This window comes from Cryptococcus neoformans, chromosome 5 (genome assembly GCF_000149385.1).
Source record: "Cryptococcus neoformans var. neoformans B-3501A chromosome 5, whole genome shotgun sequence".
Classification (NCBI taxonomy): Eukaryota; Fungi; Basidiomycota; class Tremellomycetes; order Tremellales; family Cryptococcaceae; genus Cryptococcus; species Cryptococcus deneoformans.
In genome coordinates, this window is record NC_009181.1 from 28,508 (window position 1) to 40,277 (window position 11,770).

At 51.3% G+C, this 11,770-nt stretch overlaps 5 protein-coding genes across 5 annotated transcripts; 3 read left to right on the top strand and 2 right to left on the bottom strand.

The window, feature by feature from the left end:
- Positions 1–121: 121 nt before the first annotated feature.
- CNBE0110 (hypothetical protein) lies at positions 122–1,676 on the top strand (the record flags this gene model as incomplete). The annotated part of the gene is made up of 8 exons (XM_770199.1): positions 122–214; positions 362–377; positions 502–550; positions 625–668; positions 728–856; positions 930–1,401; positions 1,458–1,567; positions 1,639–1,676. 8 exons carry the CDS (start codon positions 122–124, stop codon positions 1,674–1,676), a joined length of 951 nt encoding a protein of 316 aa, XP_775292.1.
- Positions 1,677–1,803: 127 nt separating this feature from the next.
- On the bottom strand, positions 1,804–2,373 carry CNBE0120 (hypothetical protein; the record flags this gene model as incomplete). The annotated part of the gene is made up of 2 exons (XM_770200.1): positions 1,804–2,131; positions 2,228–2,373. The coding sequence occupies 2 exons, from the start codon at positions 2,371–2,373 to the stop codon at positions 1,804–1,806; spliced, it is 474 nt and encodes a 157-aa protein (XP_775293.1).
- A 139-nt stretch (positions 2,374–2,512) lies between these two features.
- CNBE0130 (hypothetical protein) lies at positions 2,513–4,005 on the top strand (the record flags this gene model as incomplete). Its single annotated transcript, XM_770201.1, has 3 exons — positions 2,513–3,404; positions 3,464–3,585; positions 3,640–4,005. The coding sequence occupies 3 exons, from the start codon at positions 2,513–2,515 to the stop codon at positions 4,003–4,005; spliced, it is 1,380 nt and encodes a 459-aa protein (XP_775294.1).
- A 1,095-nt stretch (positions 4,006–5,100) lies between these two features.
- Positions 5,101–6,363, bottom strand: CNBE0140 (hypothetical protein; the record flags this gene model as incomplete). The annotated part of the gene is made up of 4 exons (XM_770202.1): positions 5,101–5,211; positions 5,306–5,409; positions 5,538–5,716; positions 5,822–6,363. 4 exons carry the CDS (start codon positions 6,361–6,363, stop codon positions 5,101–5,103), a joined length of 936 nt encoding a protein of 311 aa, XP_775295.1.
- Positions 6,364–6,892: 529 nt separating this feature from the next.
- On the top strand, positions 6,893–11,315 carry CNBE0150 (hypothetical protein; the record flags this gene model as incomplete). Its single annotated transcript, XM_770203.1, has 8 exons — positions 6,893–6,898; positions 6,947–7,009; positions 7,070–7,417; positions 7,472–9,267; positions 9,343–10,643; positions 10,731–10,999; positions 11,082–11,218; positions 11,294–11,315. 8 exons carry the CDS (start codon positions 6,893–6,895, stop codon positions 11,313–11,315), a joined length of 3,942 nt encoding a protein of 1,313 aa, XP_775296.1.
- Positions 11,316–11,770: the final 455 nt, after the last annotated feature.

Here is an 11,770-nt window from a genome sequence, read left to right on the forward strand (position 1 = left end):
TGACGTGCTCTCGCGGTTACCGCCGGGACTCCAACCGCTCCCCCACTCGCTCGCTCCTTGCCTTTACTCTCTTCTCTTCCTTCTTCTCTTTCTTTCCTTTTTTTTCCCCAAAGAAAGGTGCATGAACACCACTGCTGTCCGTCGACTGTCCTCTACCCTCTCGCACCTTTACAAAAACATCCCCAAGATGGCTTACCAGACTAGGATCATTGGCGTGAGTTTCGACTCTTTTGTTCCACAACCTTTTTTCTTTCATTCTTTCTTTTTCCTTGGCTCCGAGCAACTTTGGTTTTTGCGACTTTGGACTTTTTGATGTGATAAGATGGCAGAGCTGACGTTTGGATGGATGGATAATGAATAGGCCGCCAATACCCTTGGTTAGTAGCTCTTTACACCTGTTTCTCATTCTCTGCGAATCATGAACCTATCGGCATCTTGACCCATTAAAACACACTCTGGATCGACAAATTGAGTATTTTATACTGACGTTCTCTCCAACAGAGCACCGTGTCTACATCGAGCAGGAAGGCAAAATCGTCTCCCCCTTCCAGTACGTTCTTTTCCCCTTTTTCCCTCCTTTCTGTGCACTAGCCAAGTCCAACGAGTTGATTCTGGGGTAACTAGCGACATTCCTCTCTTTGCCGACGAGTCCAAGACTATCCTCAACAGTACGTCTCGTTCATTTATTTTTAGGTAAATCATTAACCTCTTGACTCTCAATCTGTAGTGGTTGTCGAGGTTCCCCGATGGACCAACGCCAAGATGGAGATCTCCAAGGAGGAGACTTTCAACCCCATCAAGCAGGACATTAAGAAGGGCAAGCTCCGATACGTCCGCAACTGTTTCCCCCACCACGGTACGTCGGTTTTTTTTTCTTTTGTCGTCTTGCCATCGACTGGTTACGCTGACTGTTGCACGAACCGATGCAGGTTACATCTGGAACTACGGTGCCTTCCCCCAGACTTGGGAGGACCCGAACGTCAAGCACGCCGAGACCGGGGCCAACGGTGACAACGACCCTCTCGACGTCTGTGAGATCGGCGAAGCCGTCGCGTACACTGGCCAAGTCAAGCAGGTCAAGGTGCTCGGTATCATGGCGCTCCTCGACGAAGGCGAGACTGACTGGAAAGTCCTCGTCGTCGACGTCAACGACCCGCTTGCTCCTCGTCTGAACGATATCGAGGATGTGGAGCGACACCTCCCCGGACTGATCCGTGCGACCAACGAGTGGTTCAGGATCTACAAAATCCCTGACGGCAAGCCCGAGAACGTCTTCGCGTTCTCTGGTGAGGCCAAGAGCAAGAAGTATGCGGTGGAGATTATTCACGAGTGCCATGAGGCTTGGAGGAAGCTTGTGCACGGTGAGACTGCCGCCAGCACTGACGCTTACAACTTGGCCATGTAAGTTCCAACCCCCCTTTCTGGTCCGAGTGCTAATCCGAACCACGATAAAATAGCACCAACACCACCGTCAAGGGTTCCAAGGGGTTCGTCTCCACCAATGACGCGGCTTACGCCTCTGTCCCCGCCGACTCTCGCAAGCCCGCTGGCCCCATAGACCCTTCCAGTACGTCCATCCTTTCTTTTAAGACTGAAAACCCGAACACGCATACGAATGCGAGCTAACTCGTTTAATAGTCGACAAGAGCTTCTTCATCTCCTCCGCCTCTGCTTAAACGTCGCCAGTCGACTATAAAGGATGAAGGATAGAGAGACAAGAGAGGAATTGAAAATAAAAAATAAAAAAAAGTGTCCTTCATAAGGTTGGAAGAAAACCACGATGCATTCCTGTCAGCCCTGTTACTATTTCATTTCTCCCATGGCCCGTTTGACCTCGGCTCGAAATATTTGCAGTACTGATCCGGCTTGTATTTCGCCACGCGTCTTCCAGATCAATCGGTAAGCGGCAGTTCGAGCTCTTGATGGACCTCTTTGATAGTCCGGTTGGTCATGAGCGCGTACTTTGTAAGATCGAAATAGACCCTTGTCAATGTTGTCTCGGTATGAAGAGGTGTGCATCATAAATTTTAAACGTACACGTCCGATAAGCGCTTGGGTGCCGTCTTTGATCTCGTTGTATGTATGCAAGCGCTGGATATGTTTCTGGACAATCGTCTTCGGGTCCTTGTCTCTATATTACATCGTGGTGAGCTGCGAATCTTGGGATGGAAGCAAGGGGAGAAGATGGGACAAAACGAGTCGGGGAGGAAGGCGGGCGGCGACGTACCCGAGCTGGAGACGAAGCGCCTCAGCCTCTGCGCGTAGAGCGCGGAGTTTCTGGTCGTGCAGGATCGAGTTGTGGACTGTGAATGGTGTATCTTTGGGTCTGTGGATGGGGTTTCCCCTGCCCTTGTTTGAAGTGGGCGTGGACATGCTTGGTTGAGCGCAGGAGGAGGAGGAAGGAAGAAATCACAAATCAGGCGCGGTCGGCCTCCACCTGGCGACAGACGTCATCCACCGCCACCTCCATCGTTCCTATCTCTTGCTCACCGCTGCATCCCCCCCCGCCGCCATGTGCCACGACAAGCCCCCCACGCAGAAACAAGCACGGGACGCACAGGCCGCCGACGCGCCCCTCGCCTGGGAGACGATCCCGCTGCCTCCCGCCCATGTCCTCTCCCACCGTACGCCCCCCCCCCCTCCCCCCCTCTGGCTAATGAGTACGACAGTGACAGACGCACACTGCCACCCGACAGACCTCGCCCATCCCCCCGCGGTATACGACATCCTCGCCCTCGGCGGACTCGCAGCCATGGCGACCGCGGCGGACGACCAGGCGAAAGTGGAGGCGCTGGGCCGGGAGAGGCAGTGGTTCAGGGGGGACCCGGGCCGGAACGAGGGACGCGGCAGGGGGAAAGGGAAAGGGGGGGCAGGGGTGGGCGTGGTGGCGTGCTTCGGATACCATCCCTGGTTCACCCATCGCTATACCCTCTCTCCGCCGTCCGCCATCCCTTCCAGGCGGGACCACTATACCTCTCTCTTCCTCCAATCCGCCCCTGCCAAGTCCACCTCCAGCGACCGCCCAGACGAAAACACGCTCGAAACCCTGTTGGAAACCCTCCTGCCCTTCCTCCCCGACCCAACCCCTCTCCAGCCCTTGCTCCACACCCTCCGCCAAAACCTCGTCAAGTTCTTGGACGAAGGGAGACTGACAATGCTGGGAGAGGTGGGGCTGGATGCGAGTGCGAGGCTGAGGTGGCCGGTCGAGGCGAGAGGTATCTGGGAGGAGATGTATGGGAAGGGGAGGAAGGAACTGGAGCCCGCGCCAGGGGAAGGAGAAGAATGGAAACGCCTGACACCGTTCAAAGTCCCCATCGCACATCAACGTGCCGTCCTTGAAGCTCAAATGGAAATCGCAATCGAGCTGGGTGTCAACATTTCATTCCATTCTGTCGCTTGTGCTGGTACGTCCCCACGTCTTCCATTCCATCTCCTGATATATCCAATATATATATATATTTAGGCCCGACGATGGATGTTTTAAACAGTATGAAAACCAAACACGGCCCCCACTTTATCCGGCGCGTAAACGTTGATCTTCATTCCGCCGGGGGATGGAGTCCTCAGTTCTGGACACAGGCTCAAGTACGTCTTTCAGCCTCTTCCATTTTCTCTCTTTTTAAAACATTTTCCCAACAGAAATCCCTTCCCAACCTATACGCATCCCCCTCCATCCCCATCACTTCCCGCTCCCCCTCCGCCCCATCTCTCATCCGCGCCATCGCCCGCGATAGAATGCTGGTAGAGTCGGACAGCCATGATGCGAGGTTGAGTACAAGGTACGTTTGGGCAGCGACAGAGTGGGTGGGCAGGTTGAAAGGGTGGAAGGTGGAGGGTTTGGATCGCAATCAAGATTGTCCAAGGGTGGAGGAAGACTGGGAACTAGAAAGCGAAGAAGAAGCATACGACCATCGTGGAAAACCTATCGACCCTGCACCAGAAGAAACATGGACCGTTCGGACATTGGAGAGGAACTGGGCACGGTTTATGCGTCTTTTAGATTGATTGAATTGACTTTTGATGCATAAACCTTTGGTCTGATTCCTTGCACAGCCTTCCTCATTCTAGATCAGTCATTTTATTCATCCAGTTCAGCTCAGTCCATCAAAGTCCAAGTCTAAGTCTAACATCATCTCTAGCCGTGGCCCTCACAGTCTTCCTTCGATGGCAGACGATGAAATGAAGAGAATCAGTCAACAAAGCATGGGAGGCATTTCGAGTGATTAGCTCGTTTACGACCTAAAACATCATGTAAATTACCTTTCTACTCTGAGTAAGGCGGGAGGTTATTGAGAAGGCTCACCTGTGCCCAGACTTTTGACTTTCCTCATCACAATCTTGTACACTGCTCTCTGAGACTGTTTGTACAAAGGTGCTGCATGAATACCAGTTCGACATTGACCACCATGGTGAAGATTGCTCCTTTCTTCGCCTCTACAAGACGACGAGGAGTGATGCGTACAGGAGGGGACGATCGAGAATTGAAACTCTGAAGGCGTAAATCCGGCTTACCGGCAGAGGGCTAAAGATCGTCACCCCACGATCTGTAATGAGTGGTGTCTCGATCGACCGGACACTCTCGCAAGATTTTGTTGGCAGCGTCAACCATCCTTCTTCCCTCCCTCTCTCTCCTCCCGGCGCCCCAAAACTACTTGCCTTTCTTCCTCTCGTCCTCCACCTTCTCTTCCTCCTACCCCCCTTCCTCTGTATCCTTACACCTGTAAAACCAATCCCCGAGAGTTCCATGAGCAGGAGGTTGGGATAAAATGGTGGTTTGGGGCTGAACGGATAAAGGCATGCTGGTCATTGTGGGAGCGATTATGATGAAGATCGAAAGAAAGCGTGATAGAAAAAAGTGGTCAACAAGTTTAGCACGATCACACGCCAAATAAGTTGAATGATATGATTCCGCCCATGGATTTTGGCACGCCGCATTCTCAGATCGCCAGCCGCTGATCTTTTTGGTTTTAGCTGATTTTGCATACACAAAACTAGCCGCCGCAGCTAAAAGTGCTATGCAGCCCCTACACCGCCATCCAAACCATGTTACAGTTTGTCAGAACCCAGCCAAACCAGTCGAGGTTCCTATAGAATCCTTTCCTAACACTCTTCAACCGCTTCCTCCTGCCCTTCTCTCTCAGCCCAAGCAATGAGACTCCTCATGATCCCCATCGCTCCATGCTTGTAACTCCCGCCGAACATGTATGTGTGCTATTCATTTTCCAATAAATAGTCCGAGAGATTGAAGAGAAGATGGTTGGATGGTTAGCGGCATGCCATTGTAAGGAGAAAGTAGATAACGTACGTTCAAATGATGATACAGTTCGTACAGTTTCTGGCGTTCATCGTAATACGGCGAGCTGCGTGGGTGGACTTGGTGATACTCATCGTAGAATTCGTAACTAAAGCCTATTTGTTTCATCGGTTCAATCCGATCGAAGAGAAGAGGTGGACAAGGAAGGAGAAAGAAAGGTCAGCACATCTTACGCGTGTTTTGGAAATAATACACAAGCAGAATAAGAATACAATAGACGTACCACCAAACATATGGGTAATCCCCAAATCTGCTTCATTATGCCCGTAATACGAGGCCGGATCAAAGATGACGGGTGAAGATGTCGTTTCATCGTAACCAGCATTACCCGACCAAAGATCGCCGTGCAGAATAACAGGCTGTGGGGCTGGAGAGAATGAGTGGAGAAGGAGGGGGACCGCTCTGATTTCGTTTTATTGAAAAGTTAGCCACAGTTCACAGAATGCGAGGTGGAGAGGCCGAAGGGCAGGGCGGTGGGAATATGGGACATGGGATTTGTTTACGCACTTTCTTTTCATGTCTTCCCACAACGCATTGATCTCTTTATCCCCTATCCTATTTACCAAGTTCCCTAATCTCCTATCTCTCCAGAACACCTCCCAACTTTCTTCCCATGTATTATCCTGCTCTGTCGCTCCACAATGCGTCGGCACCGGGAACCCATACTTGCCTTCATACCCTTCAGTCCCCTCTGGCGGCGGCATATGCATTTGCGCAATTTTCGACCCCAATCCTCGCTGAGTATGACCTCCACGCGCAGAGGACAGGTCAAACCACTGAGTCACCATCGTCCCTTCTTTCCCGTCGGGAGATACCTCAAACCCGAGCAGTTCGGGCACGAGACCGGTGGACGTTTTGGACATGGCAACGAGAGAGGCAACTTCCCCGCGCATTTCCGGGACATTTCGATCTGTCTTTGTGAAGTATTGTTTACCGGTGGTGGAGTGGGTGATAATCAAACCGGAAGTGGACGCGGCGATGGATAGCTCGTTCGCCGGGATGTGAGCGGCTTTGAAAATGTTTGCGATGGGCTGTGTGATCGTTGGCATTGTATCAAGTGAATGTTAAGAGTTATCTAGAGTGCACAGGATGGTTAGAAGTATATATACATGAAAAGTGACGTTGATATCGCGAAGATGGCCGATGAAAAGGGTTCTCATGGACGACCCCGGAAGACAAGGTGTAGATGTGATATCATAATTCGGCTGGACTCGCAAGGTGGAGGGGTGCTAATGTTTTACGTAAATGGGAATATTACATAATAGGGCTGGTAGCATTCTCTACTTCGCAGCAACCAGTGATAGGAGGTTATGCTTATGCATGAGTATGGGTTAGAAACTCATAGGGTCGCTTATATACAGACAAGGAATGCATGCATGCGTATCGGAGTTCCGAAAGTACAAAAGAGCCGTTTACGAATGGGGGGTGTATTTGCGCACGTGTGTAGGGAACCTCCACCGCTGCGCTGTGGACCACTCTCCCGACAACTCAACAATTCGACAACTCGACATCCAAATCACTCCTTGCTTCGCTCCAGCCAGTGTCCCCTTCCACCTTTCTCCAAGCTCTCCATTTGCGATGAAGGTACAGCTTTCTGTCCACCCACACCACCCATGCTGACTCCCTCAATAGTTTGGAAAGACCATCCAGTCTCAGCAAGTCCCAGGATGGGGAGAATATTATCTCAATTACAAAGTCCGTTCCCGCAGTCATCCATCTCCTCCGCTACAAACCACAAAACTAACCCATACCTAGGCTCTCAAGAAGATAATTAATTCGTACGCAGCCGGCCGTCCTGCGTCAGATGCATCCCTCCTGTCTCTCGGCCTCCGTCCCGCTCGACTCCCAGTAGCGATCACCGACACCAACACAACCTCATCACTCCCAAATTCCTCCCATCCACCTAGCTCGTCAGATGTCGACACAGATGTGGAACATGTCAATATTCAAGACTTGGAGCCTTTACCGCCTCAGACGGCCCCCCCGGGAAATACAAGCAGCGGGTTGATGGGTCGGAATCCGATGGAGAGTGCAGGGCGGAGTGAGAGTTTCAAAGCACATCGAGATGTCTTTTTCTTCACACTCCAAAGAGAGCTTGAAAAGGTGAGCCTATTCAGCTGGCAGATCCGGAAAATCAATTAATTTCATTCTGTCTAGATCAACGCATTCTATCTCATCAAAGAACGTGACCTCCGTCTCCGCCTTCTTTCCCTCTTGTCCAACCGCAAACGTCTTCTTCAAAACTCTTCATCCACTACACCCGATACTTCTGACGGCCTCCCACCCACTGGCGCTCGGCGTGACGCAGAGTGGGCGAGCCTCGAAGAAGGCTGGCGTCTCTTTGAACGCGATCTCGGCAAGTTGCAAGGGTTTATCGAAATCAACGCTACCGGCTTCCGTAAGATCTTGAAGAAATGGGATAAGCGGAGTAAGAGTAATACCAAGGAACTTTATCTTGAGCGGCAAGTTGAAGTACAGCCTTGCTTTAATCGAGAGTTTATCGCCAAACTCTCCGACATCGTTGCTGCAAATCTTATCGACGTCGAGAATGGGTCTGAACACCTTTCAACAGCGTTTTTGGAAAGAGATCCGTCATCTTTTAGTGGAGCCAACTTTGCCTCTACCGACGTTATGGCGGGTGGAGTAGGCGTAGGGAGCAATAGGAGTGTGGATTTCGATATCGATTCGACTCGAGCTCTTGCCTTGGATGCTCTTGCAGATCTCGAGGCGAACCTTATCAAAGCCATCTCAGCTGGCCACGACGCTCTTATCGACTGGGTCAAGGTCGCTCATGCTCGTCAGCAACGCCAACGTCTCTCCCAATCCACTACCGACCCGAGCTTGATGCGTATCCTCTGGCAATGCGCCCTCCACGCCCCTCCTACTCTCCTCCCCTTCGTCCTTTCCTCGCTCGAATTGGACTATAACTGTATCGACAATATCAACGGCCGAAGTATTCTACACAAGGCGTGCATAGTCGGTTCTCTCCCCCTGGTTGAGCGCTGTGTAGAGAATTCCCCAGGGTTGGTAGAGAAGAACGACGTATACGAGCGTCGGCCGTTACATTACGCCGCGATGCACGGTTTCGCCGAAATCGTTTCTTTCCTCTTACAAACCTCTTCCAACTCATCCGCAGCCGACCATCGAGAATCGGCCGAACCGTCACCGACGGATATGGACGGCTACACCCCGCTCATGCATGCTATCCAGCGAGGTCATCTCGCCGTCGTTCAGATCTTTGTCAGTGACGAAATTACAGATGGGGACCGCGAGAGGATCACGCTCGAGCCGACAGCCATGTCGAACGACCTGATCCCCCTCTCGCTCGCATGCGAGCACGGCCACGTCGAAGTCGCCCGCCTTCTCCTACAACGCGGCGCGAGAGTCATCCCGAACTCTGAAGGTCTTTACCCGCAACATTTCGCTGCTAAAGCCGGACATTCCGCCATCTGTCAGTTGCTGGTAGAAGAAGGTGGTGAGGAAGGAGGGGGTAAAGACAGGAAGGACAAGTATAACCTCTGGACACCCCTGCATCATGCTGCGATAGGTGGTGAAGAAAGACATCTGGAGTGTGTTAAAGTGTTGGTGGAGAAGGGAGGGTGTGATGTGAATGTGCCGGATGAGTATGGGAAGAGTGCGGGGTGGTATGCGGCGTGGTTTGGTCACGTGGAATGTTTGAACTATTTGAGAGATCATGGAGCGAGGTTGGGAGGGTCTGGAGGTGGTGATGTAACGGCAACAGGCACTGGGGGTGCGGGAGCGCAAGTGGGAAGAAGAAGGGAGGACGGGGAAGAGACGGAAGAGGAGATGGAGGTAGATGAGATGGGAGGTTTGGGACTGGCAGCAGACCCGCAGATGGGGGGGTTGTCGCCCGGTTCAGATTTAGAATTGGACCCTCCTGCCGAAGAGTTTGAATTGATACCTTCGCTCTCTTTACCTCCGCCCATCATTCCGTGAGTTCGCTCCTGCCCATTTATGAAGTCTGCCTCTTTGATCTTTTGCTAATGATTCTAAAATAAATAAAAAAGCTTGAGAGTGTACGGCCACGAATTCCTTGCACAACGATGCCTCATCCAACTCTCTCTCGGACATCGTATTACCTCTTCCTTCCCACCATGCAACTCCAACACCCCAGCTCACACTCATTCCCACGCGCCCGCTATCAAGCTCTACTCACGCTCTGGTTCGGGACAAGAGACCCTTCACCTTTGGTCTTCGCTAAAGCTGGTCATGACCTCCAAATCCGATATCTCGGCTGTGCCGCACAGCGTCATCCTCCCGCTCGCGGATGAGCGTGAAGTCTTCTCCTTCCACGCACAAGATCTCGACCGATTCACCCTAGAACTTTCACTTTACCCTACATTTGGCTCAAAAGTCATCGGCCGTGCTATCCTCTTACCCGGTACGTGGAAGGATATAAAGTACCACAAACAACTCCAAGCGCCGCTGCTAGACCATAATCTCAAAGCTATCGGCGAGGTAGCATTGGAAGTAAGCTGTATAACGCCATTTGAAGGTGCGCAGCTGGAAATCGGAGGGAGGGTTGAGACATATTGGAAATCTAAAGTCGTCAAAGGTGATTCGGCGCAGGACCACGCCCATTTGGCACCGAACAAACCTTTGAGTGTCTTTTCATCGTCAGGTGCTGTGGCGGGGGCGATAGGAGCCGCTGCTGCAGGTGCTGTTGGGCACGGCGTTGGTCTTGAAGAAGGTAAAGTGAGCGATGTGGGTGTCAGCTCCGGTGCAGACACGGGCATGAGCACGGTGCCAGCAGCAGGAGCTGCAAGCGGTGGCGGTGGTGGGGAATCGGCGTTGGTGACAGCAAGTTCGCTTTCAGGCGAGTATGTGCATGTGGTAGTACAGGTGACGAAGGATGGGGTACCTGTGGTGTACCCCCATGGAAGATTACCAGTGAAGGAATTTGATTTGGGCGTGTCGGATGTGACGTATGATCAGTTTATGGCGCTCGCTACACGATTAGGGCTTGCGCTTCAACCACCATCCTCCTTAAGTTACCAATCAACAGCGTCTGATTGGTACAATCTCCTCTCCTCTACCCTCGCCTCTCTTACTGACGTCCTCACCCTCCTCCCTCACGAAATTGGTATCAACCTCCGCCTTCGGTACACGCGCGAGGTCGATTCGTCATCTGTTGGTAAGAAGGTAGGAAGGGAAAGCGGTGAAGTGAACAAGTGGGTCGATACGGTCTTGGACAGTGTGTATGAGGTTGGAAAGAAAGTTGGTGGTGAAGGGGGGAAGGCGAGGAAGATTATCTTTTCGAGCTTTGATCCAGTAGTCTGCACAGCCTTAAACTGGAAGCAGCCAAATTGTAAGCGTCCCCCTCCTCCTTTGGTCATCTTAATCATGTGGGGAAAATGCTCCCATGCTAATCATCTTTTATTTCCCCCAATACCAGATGCTGTCTTTTTCGCCTCCTACTGCGGCGTCTCTCGTCAATCCTCATTGCCTGCTTCAACTTCCATTAGATCTTCAGACAGAGACACCACCCACGGTCCATCTCCTTATATCACTGGCGAGCATGGGCAAGGAGGCAGACCTACTAGACGGCTTATACCAGCTCCTCGGGAAGAAGAATCAGATGTGAGGTGTCTTAGTGTGAGAGAGGCTGTCAACTTTGCAAAGAGCAGAAACTTGTTGGGCGTTATCCTCGAGGCATCGACTTTGGTATGTTCACAATTTCTTGACCCGATCCTTTACGATCCTTGTTGACAAGACTATCGTACTTGTTCCTCTTGGACAAAAACAGTCCGCCGTCCCCTCGCTTGTTGCATCGGTTAAAGATGCTGGCCTTCTTCTTGCAGCCTTTGGTGAGCCTGCCGATATAAGCGTGTTGAGACAGGGTGCGGACGACGGGAGGACTATAGATGCGTTCGTCCTTGAAGGGTAAGTCGTCTTTGTGTCTTCATACTTCGCGTAATGCCTCGTAACGAGTGAGAGCTGATCAGTTCTCGGTGATAGGATTATGACTCTTACTATTTAAGGTCTTGAAGGGTGGCTTAACGGAATTTGACAATGTTAGATTTGTTGTTCAACAATTGCTCTTAGGGGAGATAAAGCAAATGGAAACAATTAAAGCTTCTGTATCTTTGGCCGAAAAGAGATGCATGTAACTGTAATACTAGCTGATGCTGAATAATATAGTAACTGGACTTGTAAAATTTATCGAGAGGGGGGACAAATTGAAGTTAAATATTCGAGGAATTCGAGTATCATGGTGGACCATATCGAGGGAACGCGGACAGCCGACGAACTATATAATAGGGGTAGACAAAATGCATGCTATTTCGATGATAATTCTGAATTGATGAACGAGCTGCCAATTCCCTCAGGGAAAATGACATTCCTGAACCCTTTGTGGCGTAAAAACCCTGGAATTGAATTGGCAGAAGTCCGAGTCGGATTTACCATGAAAGGAAATTCCTCTTGAAATAACTT